Source organism: Mytilus californianus, unplaced genomic scaffold, assembly GCF_021869535.1.
Source record: "Mytilus californianus isolate M0D057914Y unplaced genomic scaffold, xbMytCali1.0.p SCAF_10, whole genome shotgun sequence".
NCBI lineage: Eukaryota > Metazoa > Mollusca > Bivalvia > Mytilida > Mytilidae > Mytilus > Mytilus californianus.
Window position 1 is genome coordinate 21,978,047 of NW_026262582.1, and position 20,042 is coordinate 21,998,088.

Here is a 20,042-nt window from a genome sequence, read left to right on the forward strand (position 1 = left end):
ACAGATAATGTCTGCCGTTGTTTTTAGAAATAGTAATTAGGTCCAAAATATTTGTATTGCTGGTACGAAATTTTCTCTGACTGCGATTTATTCTGCGCCTATGAGAACGGTTTTTAAGCACAGTTTTAGAAACTATATCCAAAATGTGAACAGAATAGGTTTTTGATATATTACCAACTCTTATGATATTATCATTAAGACCGAGAGGATAGACTCTCTCTAACTTTTAATCCACTTTAATTCAAATATTTTCGTGATCGTACAAACTTTGAATGAGATTCCGCAGGGTGTTTACTTTTACTCCTAAAGGTTGAACTGTTAAATATTTAATAGGATGATTGTGCTTCTTAATATGTTGATAAATGATACTTCTAAATTTATGGGGTCTTCACACACGATAAAGGTGTTCTTGTGTGCGTTTAGATAAAAAAAAAACGTCCGGTTTCACCTACGTACTGAATACCGCATCCCGGTTTGTTTCAGGTGAGTAAATAGATAATTCTGTAAATTTTTCAATTTATATCAGTTTCAAGATTGAGATTGTAGATACCTTTTGAACGAGTTTTGTATTTAATATTTTTCTATTTCTGGGTTCCATTTTGTTATCCGTTTTTCCAATTGAAAGGAGCAAAGTCTGGCGTCCAGATTATGAACCAGCACACAGGAATTGAATAAAGTAAAACCATAAAACTGTTTGGCTGAAGACGTCGTGTGCCTGTGTCTAGACTGTAGTGTAGTAGTTATCGTTAGTTGCTGTCTTTTGTCATACGTCTTGTTTTCATTTTACATGTTTAATTTTGTTAACCTAACTCATGGACGTTGGTTTTTTTTACTGCTTCACATTTTGTAATCCCGTGCCTTTAGCTACTACGCGGTATGAGTGATATTTTAGGTTGACGGTCATTATGTGAATTGTCGATGTGTTTATACTAATCATGTTGTCTTTTGGGAAATTACTGTCCCATTGGCAATTATTCAGTGAACTTTTTCTACTGATGTAAGATCGTGTTAAGCCTTGAGAACACGATACAGTAGTGATATTCGATTATTATCTGTACAGACATCAAATTAAGTTATCCACCTGAGATTCTTGTAATTATAAGTATATCTAAAATTTCAACAGAAAGTTAAATATTCATACAGTCCAAAGCCTTTTGTATTTCTAGGTGTTCAAAAGAATGATTAAACTATAAACATTCTTCGAGGAAAGGTATGACATTCATACCGCCTCTTTCTATGCGAATAGAAAAAGAAACATTAAAATGATGTGGTTTGATTATTTTAAACTGGTACCTTTTGTTAGCTATTATTTGTATGTTTCTCTGTCCTATCTGTTCTCCCATTTATTTGTATTGTAGTCCTGTCATGTAATGTTGTCTTTTTAATGTTATATTTTACATTGCCATAAAAGCGGGAGGTTTGGCTAGCCACAAAACCAGGTTCAACCCACCATTTCTTTCTTAAAATGTCCTGTACCAAGTCAGGAAAATGGCCATTGTTATATTATAGTTCGTTTCTGTTTGTGTTACATTTTAATGTTGTGTTTCTGTTGTGTCGTAGTTCTCCTCTTATATTTGATGTGTTTCCCTAGGTTTTAGTTTGTAACCCGGATTTGTTTGTTTTTCTCAATCGATTTATGAATTTCGAACAGCGGTATACTACTGTTGCCTTTATTGATTACCTATGAGACAAATATATACCGGATACCAAATAACGTAGATGTAAGCAACTATATAGGTCATTGGAAGGCCTTTTACTTAAACACGGGTGCTCTATAGCAGATAGTGGTCTAAGCAGATCACTGTATAACTAGCCTATCAACACTGAGGTTGTGAGTTTGAACCCTACATGTGGCAGGTGCATTCAACTTTACGCTTAATTGATTGGGGTTTCAAATTTTCCTGTAAGGTTTGTGGTTCTTTCTAGACACTTCAATTAATAACAAATACTGCTATTTAACACCAATAATTAACCAACCAATCAATTATCATATGTATCGCTGATTTTTTTTTTTTCGTTTGAAACTCTGAACATAATTCGGATTTAACAAACATCGTATGTCAACAACCTCTTTAGGAACTATTTGTTTTAATAGATTCAAATCATAGAAGACGTATCGCGTCAGTAGACGGCTACAAAAAACAATAAACGTACCTCCTATAACTTAAAAAACACTTTCTTTTCAATATTTTGGAACGAAATTGTTTGTCGCAGATCATAGAGAAGTAACGTAACAAACAAATTTTTCATTCTGGTATATTTCATTTAACTATACAGCCAGTTTACCGTTCGTACATTGAAGACACATCAGTCAAGCAAAATGAATAGTATCGTACAAATAACTTGATTAAGCCAGTGACATTCCGCATAGTTCTAACAATGCAGAACGCCATAGTATTTTAACTTTAGTATCAAATAATTTCAAAAAACTTAATTACTTATCTTTTCACATACCCCTTTTTTACAATTTATATTTCCAGTCCTGCGGTCTGAATTTAACTATCATTTGCTGGAGACTGTTCAGTAACATTATTCTTAATGAAATATTTATGGTTATTCTTAAAAACTTTTATTATTATTTTTTGTGAAAATGATTTAGCTATTTCTTCGTATAAGGTTATTTGAGAGATAATGGTCACGAAATAAATGACTTACTATTGAACAGTACTACTGTTGTCTTTATCTACTTATATATGACTTTATAAAAAAAAGTATCATGGAAATATTATGCATTGCTGTTCTGGTAAACATACTATTGATGTACTTTAAACAATGGTTTGATCAAAGTTGAAGTACATTTTTGTTTTTCCATCTACGTAAAATTAGCTGTCTTGTTTTGATATGAAATCCTTTATGCAACATATGTTTTGTGTAGATTGAAACGTATGAGGAAAATTAGATAACCAATAAACAGCGACCAAACATCTGCTAAATATTTGAAACAAAGAGACTTCAATTGTTAATCTCATAAGAATATTTTGGAAAGTATAGAAGTTTTAGCAAACTTAATCATCTATCAATACTAGAGAATGATCAAGATATATATTTAATTATGGTACAGTTAAAATTTACTGATTTTTTTTCTGCAATTGCATTGACCGAAACAAACAATTTGAAATGCAATAATTATAAAATTTAATTTTCATTAAAAAAAGGTGATTAAGTCCCTTAAAACAAATCAAAAGCACAAAAACTGCTGCAGAGAATTTTGTTAAAATGAAAAGATTAGCTGATATTTTCCACAGTTTACTACCAATTATTTAAGCATAGCTATATCAATTGTAATGTTGTAAATAGAATGAAGGCAAGATATCAAAGCTCGTTGGAACAAGCATTGTTAATGTGTTTTAAACTGATAATGATTTAATTTTTTTGGATCTAAAAAGATCACGAATGATAAGGTGGTAAAGAATATAAATTCGTAAATGTTCTGCTAATTACAAACATTAGACAGTGATCAGGTAGAACAGTCGAGTGTTGATGTGATCCGACAGAAATTGTATACTGACTCAAGAAGCACTAAGACGAAGGGAAAAATTAATATTTGCCCTATATCCCCTAGTTTTATATAGCTATGAAATAATGAACCCTACACACTTTGGTTTTGAATAATTTTACTAATGTAAATAAAATATTTTTACAAGCAAACATTAACAATAATGACTATCATTCAATAAATACAAATACAAATTAACTTAGTTTCCAAATAAAACAGTTGTTGGGTAGCTGAACAAAATAAAGAGGGAATAACCGTGACGTCAAGGTATCCCCCAGCAAAATTAAACTATACATATAAAAGATAATAATGTATCACGAATGGAATAAAATATTATCATTCTGACAAATATTTCGAGAACAGAGATAGCTTTCGTCAGTTTGTTTTCTAATTGGAATGTTAAAATATGAGTTATTTGTGTGAAAAAATAGCCTACTTATAGAGTTGAATTTGTTTTCATATCGGTAATTCTCAACTTCCGCGACAAAGAAATCTCAATACTGAAGGGGACGTGAATGTGTTCTAAGACTTCCCAAAATGACATGCAAATATCTATAAAAATATAAAGAAAGTTTAATGAAGTTTTCAGCAGTATCGGGGAAGGTACACGAAAAAGGACACAAATGTACTTCAACCAAACGGCATCCATAGACATATTATCAATTACAGCTTAAGCTGTATATAAAACTTAAGTTCAGGGGTTGAAATCTTTATTTCAAAAAAAGGTCAATAAAAAGGAATATTTTCCAACATATAAAATAACATATCAAGTGGCATGCCGGTGTTACGCAAACAAAATTCTAATATTCAAGTTCAGGTACCAAGCGGGGATGAAAACAGTAAGAATTTTGTAAACCTAAGACAGAATGAATCCATCAGCTGTCATATTTTAAAAATGTAACAAACTGTAATTCATTACACCTAGAAACTTAATATTAACAGGGAAGAAACTGTGGTGAACCAGTACCGGTGTCAGTTTCGTGGTAATGGTTTCCAAAAATAAACTACCCTCACTAATCGCATAAATACTTTGTGGATTGACAAGCAAAAAAATAAAATGTAAAACAGAAAGCAATACCAAAACCCATGAAGCTCAGTCTTAGGAAAAACAAACACATACCACATGATATCAACTACATAAACTGCATAAACTAAATAAAGAAGGACATGATGTTAACTATTATGATAAAATACATGAAAAAACCACAGCTTGATGTGTATTTAAAATCATACTGAAAAATATTCAAAAAATAGATTTATATTTGTTTTTGATAATAAAGGCTTATTTCGACTTGAAACTTAATATTAACAGTTTCATTTCAATGGTTTGCAAATATAGACCAACCTAACAAATCGCATTAAATACTTTGTTGATTGACAAGCGGAAAAACAGAAAGTAATCAGGTAGCAATACCAAAACCCATGAAACTCATTCTTCAAAAAACAAACAAATACCACATGCTGTTAACTACATAAACTATAATAAGCAGTACATAATGTTAAATATTGTGATAAAATACCACAGCTTGAAGTGTGTTAAAAGTAAACTCAAAATATATCATGAAATATATTTACGTTTGTTTTTATTAATACACCAAAAGGCTAACAGAAATCCTTTAAAAAAATATACAGTACAACAGACCACATCAACCACAAACATTCGATTCCACAGAAAAAATAACCAGTTGTTCAACCATAGACAAAACAACAACTATGAAAAAATATTGTTAAAACGATCTGGATTTGACGCAGGCACACACTTTTGTTGGTTAATATAATATTAAACAATACGAAAATCATTTCTGACACACAGAACTAACTTGTGCATAAACATATTTAGGCAATCAAATCGATTATTGAAGTAACAGTTTTCACTAACATGAATATGCATTTGATTTAAATGCAAAAAAGATACTAGTATATAACGGTATTTCAATAAAGATCAATAGACGTATATCTAAATTTGCCAATATTTGATAACAGAACAAGTACTGCCAATGCTGGTATGTATATTCAACAAATACACAATGTTGTCATATTAAAACAAACTACTAAATATTACATTTTAATAAGACGCAGTCTGGTGAGACGGTTTGTCATGTAGTGACAAAGTATTAAAACATAAGATAAGGATTTCTTTAGTTACAGGGCTCCCATAAGTAAGAACACTCAATGGCATTTTGAACTTCTATTTTCTTCGTTCTTTTTTATCTTCTCATTCATGTATTGCTCGTGTTATTAGTATCATTTAAAGTTCAATTGTCCGCCTTCTACAAATTTTGTTAAAATGTAAATCGTCAATGAACTATTATATTGTATAAAGATTTGTAGTATTGGCTAATTATTCTCAAGGAATTACGTGTTTTTTAACATTTCGTAGACTGATTACAGGATCTTGTAAAACAAACGCTACGTTTTTGTTTCCTCGACTGGTTTCTTCTTTCGTGACTACTTTCACTACCTTGGTACAGTATACTGGTTCTCTGGTTATTCCTGTCAGAATACTCATTCAAATAATTGCTGCCTTTTCTTTTCTTTTTTGTACAAATCTGACGTAAGTTTTTAAATTCCCTTTTAAATTTTTCCTACAAAAGATTTTTAATAAAACTATATAATTCAGAAAAATGTGTAGCCATGGTAACCAAAACATTGTATTTAAAGGAAGGTGATGTAGAATCTGTTATTAGCTTCAGTGGTAATTATAGGCACAGAATCAGTTCATTCAGTTTGGTTTCCATTAATTGTTACTCGGTAAGTACACAAATCAAACCGTTTGTTTGAATTGTTTTAGATTTGTCATTTCTGTGTCTTTTATAGATTGCCATACGGTATGGGTGTTGCTTATTTTTTAGGTCGTACGATGACTTATAGTTGCAAACGTCTTCGTCGCATTATCTCTGGTACAAAGTTCTCTCATTTATAATCATACCATATCACCTCATTTTCATATCTGTACTAATGAAAATGGCAAGACGCGTAAGCTGTTTTTATCATTACATTGGTTGTGATTTTAAGTTAAAAAAAACAATAATTTCACTCATCTGACGACATTATAAAATTATGGGATATTGTTTGTTGTGATGACGTAGAATCAAAACTAATTGAGAATGCGTAGAAATAATATAGTTTCTTGAATTTTCTACATTACTTCCATGTAAAAGTTAATGTAATAAAAAGAATAACCAATCCAAAAAATCAAATAGCAGAAAATATTCATTTCATGACCGAACAACATTGATAATTAACTCATGTAACTTAATGTGTTGTTCAGTCACTCGTTGGAGATTTTTCTTCAATAATTTATTTCCTAATCATATTGTTTTTCAATAATTCCTTAATGCTTGTACTAAACATACTAAGAATGTAGATAAAACAACCATTGTCTTCTTGTATACATGTATACTAATTAGTTCATGTACTACAACTTATAATTTGTCCATACCCACTTCGCTTCGATTAACTTAAATATTTCATTATTTAGCCTTTTAAATATTTACTCAAAATCATAGCCGATGTGGTTATTAAAGTACAGGTATAATACACAATAACAATAATAAAAAATATTTATATTCTATTGGTCTGGTTTTTTTTTTTTTTTTTTTTTTTTTATTTATTAAAGTTTTTCTTTCTTTTGAAATGATATTTTACTCACGTTTAAAAGTCCATAAATAAAAGGATTGTAACAAGAATTACTCATAGCCAACCAGTCTGAACAAAACCAAACTATATTAATGTATTTAAATCTGAAAATACAAGATGAAATATAAATATAACAGAAAAAGTTTAAGTCTAAGAATTATTTTGTTATATTCTCATATATTGGTATTATTCATTAACGTTATCTTATTTTCTAGTGGATATTCATATTCGTTAACTTTATGTAGGCATACTTAGAAGTCATAGGTATATTTTTTAAAACTGATTTTGATAGACAACTGTTTTACTTTTGACTAATGTTTTTTTTTTTTTTTTTTTTTATGTTGCTTCTTTTCTTATTGTCATGTACCTTATATCTCCATTTTTGATAAATTATCAAATATTTCAATTAAAATTCCTTTCAATTGGTTTCATTTAGAAAAGCACAAAAAAGTGAGCATTTTCCGTGAGTAATATATTTCACCAGAACCGACACTGCATTCCTTATGTTCTCCTTAAAATTTGAAACGGACTAGAGTGATTCAAAGCAAAACTATATTTGCACACAAACATACGAGAGATAAACAATATGACGGACATGGATATTGCGTCTTTAGGTAGCAAAAAATTCCAAACTAACAAAACGTATCATGCATATACCTGGAGTCATATTTTAGCTTATCCAACACCTTATGAAATTATTGAAGAGCTGGTATAAATGTGAAAACCAAAGAATAGATAAATCCGGAAAACAATCAGAGCCGTGCTGGAGGGAGAAACAACGATAATTTCAATAATTTCTTATGTTTCATTACTTCAAATTTTACAAAAACCAATTCTAATATGTGCATACTATATCCAAAGACCTACGAACTGGTTTATGATATCATCTGAGACTAACAGTCAACCTGCAAAACTCTCGACACAGTGTTAGTCATAGCATAAAACGGTGTCAATTGTACTCCAACAGATGCGTATTTCGACAAATGCTGTCTTTCAAGTGATGAAGCAGGACAAATATTTGTACATCCTAAACCTAATACACAACTTCAAGCGGTATTGAAGGTATACCAAAGCTTGCCCTCGTAACAACAATTTTACTATCAGATAGAAACTCTTATCTCAAACACTACTCAAGCAAGATAGTAAAAAAAGACTTAAATTCTTCTTTTTAACGTCATCTTCATGCATTTGATTAATTAAACAGTGTTTCGATTCTTCAACGCAATATGAGAATGTGGACTATGTCATACTCTCACATGTCCACAATACCAATTTGACATTATCGTCAATGACGGTCAACGTCAATGAGAAAGAGACACAATGAGGATTAAAGGTGATCATACAATACACGTATTTGTAATAAATGTCGAATAGTTATTAACTGTTAATGCTGATTCTTGTTCATAGCTCTTACCCTTAATACTAAATTTGACGAGAATATTTTGACGGGTGATGCTTATATAGCAAAAGTTAGTTATCACATTGATGCATTTGAATTCGCTTTCATTGCAGTTCGGGCGGTTCCGATCATTTACCCAAATATTTGCCAATTTTAGATCTGGACATTTCATGAACATAGGTATGTTACATCTATCAAAGAGATAACAAAGTCATTACACAAGATATCAGACCATATGACTAGAAATGGCGTTAGACATTCGTTAAGGTTACTGTGTTTTGTAATATGGCTGATAAAGTTATTATGCAACCTTTGTTTTCCATGGTTTAGCTTTGAGTGCTACTGGTGAAGGTATTACTAGAAAAACTGGTACTGACTCAACAGACGTTAAAAAGCTATTTAAACATTTTTTTTAAGTTGAGGCTAAGACTTTCCTTATCATTAAATAATGATTCATATTTTTCGAATGCAACGAAAAACAATTATTTTAATTAATGCATATTGAGAAGTACACCATTTCCTTTTCTTATCACCATATTCTGCAAGAAATAACCTATTGTGTGATCCAAGTTTTTCAAAGGTATTTACTCTATTAATGAACATCATTACCTGTTTATTTTGGGATAAAAAGCTGACACAAAATTGTATATTTGAAGTGGTAACCAACAGAAGGCAAAAAGGCTTACAACAATTATCAGCATCTTAACAACCTAGAAAATATGAATAAAAACATTAATAACAAAGTAAATTAAAATGTAATTATTATTATATAATTATCATGCTTGAAATCACCAAAAATAATGTTATTATTATTATCACCTAAATGAAACGCTTGTATTGATTTTGATTGTCAGTTTATAATGATGTTGATTGTGACGATTGTGATGACCTCCATAAGATGTATCTGTCAAATCTGTGAAATCATAGTTCTGTAACAAATTTAAACAGTCCACGCAGGGTAAATAAAACAAAACCTCAGTGACGAAAATGAGCACTTTGAAATGTTTCTAGGAGAATTACTTCCCCCTTGTGTACATGTAAACACGCTTAGCAATTTGCTTTGAATCCATTCATCACACATCGGCATATCTAACTATTTTTTTTTAGTAATAGTAGCGGAAGCTGCAGAGGTTTACGGATTGGCTGTAAACCAATCCTGTCTTACTTTGAAGATACAATAAGCTGACATTCCATATTTCAACAACCGTCGTAATAAACATCAAAATTGTATTTATATTTATTTGAGTTCATTACAGGCTTTCTTTGTAAAAAACCGATATTGTTTAATAATTGTAAATAATTTCTAGATATCACCCTATTATGTCAAGAACTGGTGTTTTTAAAACCAGGAATGTCCTTGATAAGGATAAATCCAGAAAAGCGTTTCAGACGAAGGAAATTTATAAAGTGTTGTTTCCAATCATTCTTTATACTACCATACACGATTGGTGAAACATCTAATATCCTAAAATTTCTTCTAAATTGTAATATAACAATTATTTTATTTTGAAATAAAATATCAAAAGTGACACATTCGTAATCGTTTTTATTTTTATTTAATCACGAGAGAAGCATCCACATAGCTTCGAAATGAAATAACTTATGATAATTTGATATTATCCATCTTTAATTTCGGAGTTTTAACATGTTGGTTTTCTATTCTATTTTTTTATTTTGACGTGATATTGTTGATCGTTCCATATTTCTATTTCCCGCCGATATTATTTTTATGCTTTCGTAATTCAAAAGTGCCAGTATCTAGAAATATTTCAATCACTTGATAGTTGTAGTCTGTATTAAATATCAAAGAACCGGAATTACTAAATTATATATTAGATGGATTATTTCAGATCTGTAACAAAGATGAACAATATTTCCTAACAACATTAATGGAAACTTATCTCAACAAAATATTTTTTGCATTTCAAACGAATTTTCATTAAAATGAAATGATTATCCTTAGGAAATAAACATACAACTTATGTGTTTGTTCCTGGAGAGTTATTTAGATTACTGTGCATATCATTATTTAATCATTTTATGTTTTTTTTTCTGCTATTTCGATTATACTTTTAGTGTTTTTTCAATAATTACGTATGACAATCTTTCTTTGATTTATTTTAATTGATTATAATTCGAGGATATTGGTCATTTCTGGTTCTTTTATAGCTGACTTTGCGATATGGATTTTATTCATTGTTGAAAGCTGTACGGTGACCTATAATTGTTAATATTTATGTCATTTGAGTTGTCTCATTGGCAATCCTACTATATCTTCTTATTTGTATATCCAATATGCTGAAGTTATTTAACAAATTGAATGCTGTGAAGTGCAAAAAAGACTTTACATTAATCATCTAATTTCTTGAGATATCTTTTCGATTTGAGCATAACAGATATTCTGATAAAGCCAAATCTATAAATGTTCTCCGTTAACCTTCTCGAACACAAAGTTCAGAGACTTTATCAAACTGACGCACAAAGTAGGTAAATCAATACGCTTAAATGGAATTAGAAGAATGAAAATTATTTGTGTATGTTGAAAATAGATTCCTACCAGTTTTCCTAATAAGTTCAACCGGTTTTACACAATCGATCGTCTTGTTCATACTTATAGGTCAGTCATTTCGTATTTTAATTTTCCGAATGCATTAGCTGGTGAATTAAACTCAAATAAACCATTAGAGTGAGGACATATCTGAACGAAGTGCATACAGGCACCTGGTCTAAGGAGCCTGTTGTTCAGTGGTTGTCGTTTGTTGATATGGTGCATAAGTGTTTTTTCTCGTTTCTCGTTTTTTATATAGATTAGACCGTTGGCTTTCCTGTTTGAATTGTTTTACACTAGTAATTTCAGGGCCCTTTATAGCTTGCTGTGAGCCAAGGCTCCGTCTTGACGGCCGTACTTTGACCTATAATTGTTTACGTTTTACACATTGTGACTTGGATGGAGAGTTGTCTCATTGGCACCCATACCACATCTTCTTATTTCTATTAATTTTTTAAACAACCATTTTTCGACACAATTTAGTTTCTCAAATGGTTTTAGTGAGTTATTAGTTTATAAATACAACGTTTAGAGGTTTTTTTTCAAATCTTATACCTATTATATTTAATATACCATCACCGGCATATTTTTTTAATCGACGCTTGGCAATCCTCTATGAAACAACAAGTCATTTAAAACCAATATGAATGCATCAAAGGTCGTCATACAAATTCTCAATTTGATTAGCTAAGCTATGCCAGTTTTTATGCGATATACTGCCTTTTGTTTAGACAGTTTAGCCATAAGCCATATTTCTAAAGGACAACAGAAACACTGTCATATCAAATATTCAGATATGAAAATGAACATACACTTGAAAAGGACATTTACAGAACAACTTCATTTTTCTACAATCAATGCGTAACAGACCAGGTACATAGATCACGAACCGTATCAAAAATTGATAACAGACACTAATAATAGCTCAAAGTATGTTATCTGTTTGAATATATTCATGCCTTTTTACACTTCAATATTTGTTGCGTACCGTTAACGGGACAACATGTCGAACAGGGATGAAAACATTTTGAGTAACACTGAATGGCGATAAATTTCCGAGACGAGTATTTTTTTGTCCTCTTTTTTTTTTTTTTTTTTTTTTTTTGCTACTTTCGAATTGAAATAAACTTGTGTAAGTTTGATCCCCAATACCGTCAGGAATATAAGAACTCGGGACAAGTAGAACGTGAAAAATTTCCTCGCTAACATACAATTGTAAAATTTATATATTGACAAAAATTAACGGCTTTGCGGTACTAAAACAATGTTAAAGTATGTCTGTGTACAGAAATTTAATGCAGAACATATTATAATTAAATAAAACGTTTTTATTTCAAATGTTTAAACACGAAATAATCCAATGAGTTTAAAATACAATATAATAAATAACTTTATCGATAAGTGCAGCCTGCCTCGTTCATAAAAATTATACATGATTAAAAACCAATTGTTCCGAGAACTGGTAATTTTATTTTTTTTTGTTGATTTTTTTTTTGGTGTTTTAACGCCACTTTTAAGCACCGCTTTTGGGCTATTTCGTGGCGGCCAGTTTATATTGGTGGAGGAAGCCGGAATGCCCGGAGAAAACCACCGACCTTCGATAGGAAAAAGGGACATTTGAAGGTCTTTCCACATTAAATTTCTAAATAATTGACAAGAAGCTACCTGCAGTTTACTGAAAGTTACTAATTCAATCAAATCATAGGTTTCTTCATACTGGTTCAAAAAATAAATGGTTTCTATATACTTTCGTCTGAAATAAGGGAGATTATTTGATATTTCCGGTTTTATAAATGTCACTTCCGGTCTTATATGATAGCTTTAGACACACTGATTCCAAAAATATGTGGTTTCTATATTCTTATACTTGGAATAAGGGAGATAATTTGCAACTTCCGGTTAAAACATCTTAGTTCTGGTACCATCTGATAGGTTACTTCACACTGATTCCAAAAATATATGGTTCTAGGTAATTTCAAATGAAATCAGTGCAGGAAATGGCTACTTCCGGTTTAAAAAAGGTCACTTCTCACTAACCTTTTCAATGTCAAATAACTACCAACCTAATGCAGAAGACCCCACAGTTTTATCATGTATAATATGAATTTATAGCAAAGGTCAATATCTAGAACGTCAAATTTACCTTTGAACTTGACCTAAATTTCAAGGTCATCAACCAAGGACCTCAAATCAAAAGACCCTATGTATGAACTATATATAGTTAATGAGTTATATCACCATACAGCTATTTTTAGATATAAGAGGGAAGAAAACTATTTAAAGTCAACGTACCCTTTCAACCAAAGTATATGTGTTGCGACATTTCGTAACAAACAATTACGTAAAATATTTTGTTGATATCTTATGACTTATCAATTTATGATGAGAAGCTATTGTAAGTCAAAATCAAAATTCAAAACATGACCTTGACCTTTGACCTTGATCTGATTTTGTTTTTGATAGTCCAAGGACCCCAACTCAAAAGACCGTAGGTCTCTATTACATGTTGTTTTCTAGTTAAAAATACATTTCCCTTTTATCAAATATATTAGGGGAAATAACTCTCATATGGGGTCTCCGAATCGCGTCAGTCATAATTGTAGAAAATCCTCAGGATAAAACGAGCAATTTGGAAAAATAAATTTGTCTCTTTCTTTAATGGTTACGAAGTAGTAGAGATAACAAGAACAACAGTGTTATAGGGGGATGCGTAAAAACTATTCGATATCATATACCAAATATCTAAGCGACATTTTGCGAAAAAAAAAATCTTCTCGCAAGAAATAAAAGTGGCAGAAGAAAAAAAATAACAATAATAATAAGAACAAAATTAATAGGTCTTTCCACGGAAATGTGGAAAGACCTTAAAATGTAAAATGTAAGAACCGGCATTTTTGTACTTTTGCTTTAATTCACTTTTCATTATGATATATTGTATAGAAGTTCATTTCCTTCAACCGCACGTGTGATTGTTTTTTATTCTACTTATATTTTCGGTCTGTTTTCAATCCATTTTATTTGAATGTGAATTTCTTGGTTATTTCAATTTGCGTGGTCAAGGAATATGCTACACTGTCAATACTTTGCTGTTAAATGCTTGTGGTTTATATAAATCTAATTGGCAAAAAAGGAAAGGGAAAAGTCTAAGATTTCTTAAAATACATTATACGTTCGCGAATTAATACAATACACTGTAATGGTTTCAGTTCAAAGATGGTAATATTTGTGTAATTCAAATGTCTGGATGTCGGATAAACAAATTAAAAGCTCTCTTTGGGATATTTTTCTACATTACTTCACTATGTTAATATATAGAGTTGATATAACGATATCCAAGTAAATTATGTTTTCCGTTTTGAATGAAAAAGACGAAAGAATAAAAAAAATTCAGTAAAAAAATCTGTCGGAATAGCGTTTCTATAATCGGAGTCTCCTTCATATATTTCCCAAGATGCCTCCTAGTGTAAATTATTGAAAGTAGTTCACTAAAATACAACTAATCTTAACTCGAACGTTAATGATACTCGATGTTAGTAAAGCGTACCTTATCGGTTATAAACAACTACTTGTTTTCCTTTAAGAGTTTAACCTTCTTTATGCTTTCCTGGAATATACGTATATATATCAAATTTCAAGTAGATCAATTTGAATACTAAGCATATAGATTGTTTAAATATTCGCCTTTTTCAGCTAATCTATATAAATACTTCTGCATCTTGCCCCTAGAGATAAATAATCATTCATTGTAAAAAAAAAATGTTTAAGAAAAGAAGATAAACAATTCACAGTTTAGAACGTTTTGAGCTATTTTTGTGTACTGTCCTAAATTATTTAGTTATTCGCTGTTATTCTGTGGTTATTAGGTCGAAATGTACTATTATTAATATTATTTATGTATGTATTTATCTGTCTTTTGTGTTTTTGATTTTATTTGTACTCTGTTCCCGTCATGTAATGTTGTCATTTTCGCGGTATATTTAACATTGCCATAAAGCGCGGAGGTTTGGCTAGCCACAAAACCAGGTTCAACCCACCATTTTTTCTTAAAATGTCCTGTACCAAGTCGGCAATATGGCAGTTGTTATTAAATAGTTCGTTTCTATGAATGTTACATTGTTGTTTGTTTTTTGTTGCACTTCTGTGTTCTGTTATTTCGTTGTTTTCCTCTTATAGTTGTTGTGTTTCCCTCTGTTTTAGTTTCTAACCCGGATTTGTTTTATCTCAATCGATTTATGACTATTGAACAGCGGTATACTACTGTTGCCTTTATTTGATATTTTTTTTAAATGAGAGGAAAATAGTTTAAAGAAATTTTAAATGATCTTTACTGCAAAGTCAGATGCAAATTATTAACGCCTTTTCAGACGGGATATTTAAGGCACAAAATCAATTGATTTCCTATATTATCAATTATGATTCCATGTTGAAAAAATATCGTCATATATTTGCCATGTGTTCATCAACGATGAGATATTGTGGTACAATGGCTCCCTGTCATCCTTGTTTTCCATTCCAGAGCACCTGAGATCACCTCCAGTTTTTGGTGGGGTTCGTCATGTTCGTGTTGCTCAGTCTTTAGTTTTCTATGTTGTTTTTTATGTACTATTGTTTGTCTTTTGGTCTTTTTTTCTTTTTAGCCATTGCGTTGTCAATTTATTGTCGACTTATAATGTCCCTCTGGTATCTTTAGTCTCTCTTCCTTAACAAATATAAGTTTGGAAGAGAAACTGAAAAATTAACAAAAGTTTACTTGTCGGGGATGATTTTTACAATTTCAGATAGAATAAACTATCTCTTAAAAATAATATCTTTCAGAACCTCTGGGTATGATTAAAAAACCTGTAGTTGTTTTACATTTGTTTTATGTGCTGCGAAAGGCAATATTATTGATCCGGTCATTTTCTGTAAATTTATTGTTCCCTAAAATATAACATCTTAATAAAAGCTAAGGATTGGTTCTACCACAAGGAATTTATGGCGTTGTGAGATTTGGATCAAACTTTATTTTTTTACTTATACTCAACTTCAGAAATCATTTGGTTTGAGTGTTTTTCATTAGTCTTTAGAAGATAACACGCGCGCATGACCTAATAAATCATAAGCCTTGTATCTCTAAAGAGCTTTCTTATTAAGTTTCGTTTTATGTATTCACGGACAAAACATTACAAATATAATTCAGAATTGAGATGAATCGTGGAAAAATGATTTGCCGTTGTTTGTCATATCGTTAATATATGTAGCAGGAAGGGGTCGATGACGACAGAGACATAAATCAAATATAATCCAACAATTTATTTACAAATGTGCAACATTCAAGTAAAACATAGTCAAATAGAATAAAATAAGAATGAAATGGAATTAAAACGTAATAGTTTGCAAACTAAATTGAAAAGAAAAGTATTCCAAGTCATATGAATTCAAGTAAAATAATTATGCAAAAACTTAGTTTAAAAGAAAATGTAAATGTATTTATATACTTCGCGTTGTGTCTTAGAATTTAGTAACTCGTATCAAAATAGTCCCAATGTAGTTGTTGTTAAATAACTCGAGTGGAATGAATCATTCCTGTAAGCTATATATACGAGAAAGGTAGCAGTTTCCTGCTGGCTCATATATTCCTGTGGAGAGTGATTTTTTCCCCAACTGAGCAACTCCTGATTAAGTTTAAATGAAAAACTTATCACTTCCAAAGATATGAATAAATATAAGGTATTGAAGAAATGTTGAAAAAAATGAATATTCGTCAAATATATAACGTAACATGAAATTTGAATACTTTTAAAGTTAAATTAATAAAGCTACTTTGTATTTTGGCATGGCTAGATCAAATTAAACATAGAATAAACATTTAATTAAAAAATACTAATTTGGAACTTTTAAAGGGAGACTACACAAACCACATCCGTTACAATACATAACATAATGGTTAAATTCTTATGACTTTTAAACATGTTAAAAGAGTTGTATTTAGATACCGATGCGGAAATAAAAAAAATTGTCAAATAAAAACAACCTAAAGGCCAACAGAAAAATGGCAAAATATCAAACTACAGTCTACAAAATACTTCACAGAGAAAAGATTTCAGTCGACCTCGTAATTGGTATTTGTAATGTTAGCAAGAAAAAAATTACAGTGAAAATAATATATAAGAAAATCAACGTCAAAAGCTGATACTAAAATTACCATAATTGAAAGTGAAATGATGTTTTATTTATGTCCTTTTATCCTTATATATTCTCTTTTTATAATATATATGATCAAAACAAAAGCCGAATTAACAACAGAAATAAATATTGTAATATGATCAGACGGGTTACCATCTTTACATGATATTTTTATAATATATGTCAATTAACGTTAAAAGGGCAGTTCTGGCAAACTTCAAACAGATTCTCCTCCGGGTGCGGGATTTTCTCGCTCTGTTCAAGACCCATTAGTGGCCTTAGGCTGTATTCTGCTTTTTTATCGGTTTGTTGTTTCCTTGACACATTCCCCATTTCCATTCTCAATTTTATTTCTACCTGTTGCAAACGTCACAGAAATAAACCCTTACAGAGATTGATATTTCATGTAGACTATTAAAGGTTGATATTCAGTTCAAAGTAAACAAAGAAATGGAATTTTTTATGAGAGAAGGTTAAAAAGGCTAAATTGGTATATTTGAATTGTGCACATCTGTTTTTATGGGCTTTAAAAGTTCAAAGTAGGTGCATAATTAGGAATTTTATGAATTTTATATACGTGTTTATAGTTAAATTATATTAAGAATCATCGCTGTATTTGTAAACTTTTAAATCATAGACTTATTTTCACAAAACAGTCGATTGTGGTAGGTACAAATGTATGTGGATATTTTTTTTGTGCATAAGCATAAATTCCGCCGAAAAAATTCCACAGAAAGATAAAAGACTAATCTTGTTAAAGCATTAATTTTCATCTGCCCACGACAGTTTTTTTTTTTTTTTTTTTTTTTTTTTTGGAAGGGGGGGGGGGGGGGGGTAGAATCCTAAAAATGGGCAATAACTTCATCGAAGAGAGAAAGTAGAGTACACCTTTTTATATTCAAGCTCGTATGAGGTGACTTTTTGTCTTGAAAACGTAAAAAAACATTTTATACATCATCTCGCTTCAGATTATTTTTTGTATGTGTTTAAGCTACAGGTTGCTATAGTTAAATATACATTAAAAATTCACAATACTAAAAAATGAAATATATGGGTCGCATGAAATACCCTTATAATGAGTCATAATAGCATAGTACGTGTGTTTGAAAGCAAATATTAATTAAAGTTCTTGACGACAGACTTTACTTGTTGATCTTTTCTTTGCAATACTTCAAAAAAATAAATCATTTTGTGTGTGTGTGTGTTATCTAGGGTCATAAGTCTTCAACCTCTGAACAATTGTAGTCAGTCCTTCCACGAAATATTTGATTAAATCTTGTTTGAAGCTTCAAAAATTTTCCCAGACAACCGATTAAACAATAGTTTTAGTAAACTAATAGCGTAAAAGTACTTTTAATGAAGCTTAATAACCAGCAGATACATTTGTTCTTTTAAAATACAACTGTCGTGCATGGATCGTAATGATGCTATGTGGATAAATTTATCGTTTTTTCAAAAGCTAACTTGACAGCGCGTTATTTCTGCAATGGCTTCCATTTTTACGATTTAACAGATTAGGTGGCATAATGAGGAGATAATGTTGACGAAGTAGAATCCTAACTGAATACGTGTGCACTTTTTGGTGAAGTTGATAGAACTTGTTTATCAGTACAAATAATAGCACCAGGAAGGTTAGTTGAGTTTTTCTCTTTATTGCTTCGACGAAAGGATACTCAATTAACCTGATATTCAGTAGTCAGCACTTCAGTGTTGACATTATTTATCATTGGAATGGCCATAACTATTTAATCAACTATCTGCATTTTGAATTTTTCGAAAGACGAAGGATTTTCTACCCCGAGGAATAGATTACCTAAGCTTTATTTGACATACCAATCAGAATTTTGGTTCCTCGATGATCTTTAACCTCGTACTTTATTTGACCTTTTTTTTTGGAGTGTCAGTGAAGAGTCTTTTTGAAATGCTCGTCGGGCGTACAAAATTTTAATCTATGATGAGTTTCTTGCCTCTGATGTGAAATTATAAAACATCTTGAATAATAGTAATTATTTTCAGACATATTTTTAAATATATTTGTCAATCTAAAAATACAGCAGTACATCATATGATTTCATGAAATGTGATATCGTTGGAATATGATCATAGAACCAATTGCAACGATAAGACTGATATTAATGGCCGTAGTTTGATATGCAATAGGTAATTCGTCTTTTTGATGGAAGGTATTTCTTTTCATCTTCCCACGCGTATTCCAACTTCAGACATAGGATCAAGTTGCTAACATTATTTTTAAATATTTGCGTCTTACAAATTTCCGAGTTTATGTATTCAAATATCCATTTTTGATTATGAACAAATTTATCATTATTTATAAAAGGTCATGCACAGAGATAATACGTCATAGCAACATATAAAGCCCACATACTGCCTCCCTCAAAAGACATTAAGTATAAAATACATATTCTGTAGTTGTCTGTATTTGTATATGTAGGTAAACTGATAAAAGTATGAATAAATGAGATTTCTGGTACACATGTACCGGAGATCCGTACATCAAAACAAAACATAGAAGATTTTAGGTCTATACACGGTCTTCAATAAAAAAAGAATAACAGATGATATATGGATCAATATTCGTCAATCTGTCAAAAATAAAACAACGAGTTATATCCTTCTTATCAACCTATTATCACACTTCACATTGGTATATATATATATGTATATATATATTGTTTGTGCTGTATTTAGACCCTTCTAACAAGAAATATGTTTGCATGCTCACGTATAAAAATTGCGGTTTTTATCCAACGCAATCATAGGTTTGAACGTTGTTT

The 20,042-nt window shown here is 30.6% G+C and overlaps 1 protein-coding gene across 1 annotated transcript in view; it reads right to left on the reverse strand.

Annotated features, from left to right (window-relative positions):
• Window positions 1–5,433: 5,433 nt before the first annotated feature.
• LOC127719051 (neuromedin-K receptor-like) overlaps window positions 5,434–20,042 on the reverse strand; it is a 31,655-nt gene continuing 17,046 nt past the window's right edge. The window contains exons 2-4 of the mRNA XM_052225105.1: window positions 9,144–9,244; window positions 7,149–7,239; window positions 5,434–6,081 (exon numbers count right to left, since the gene is read on the reverse strand). Of these exons, the coding sequence (XP_052081065.1) occupies window positions 5,863–6,081; window positions 7,149–7,239; window positions 9,144–9,244 (411 nt within the window). The 3' untranslated portion in view covers window positions 5,434–5,862. The remainder of the gene's footprint in view (window positions 6,082–7,148; window positions 7,240–9,143; window positions 9,245–20,042) is intronic.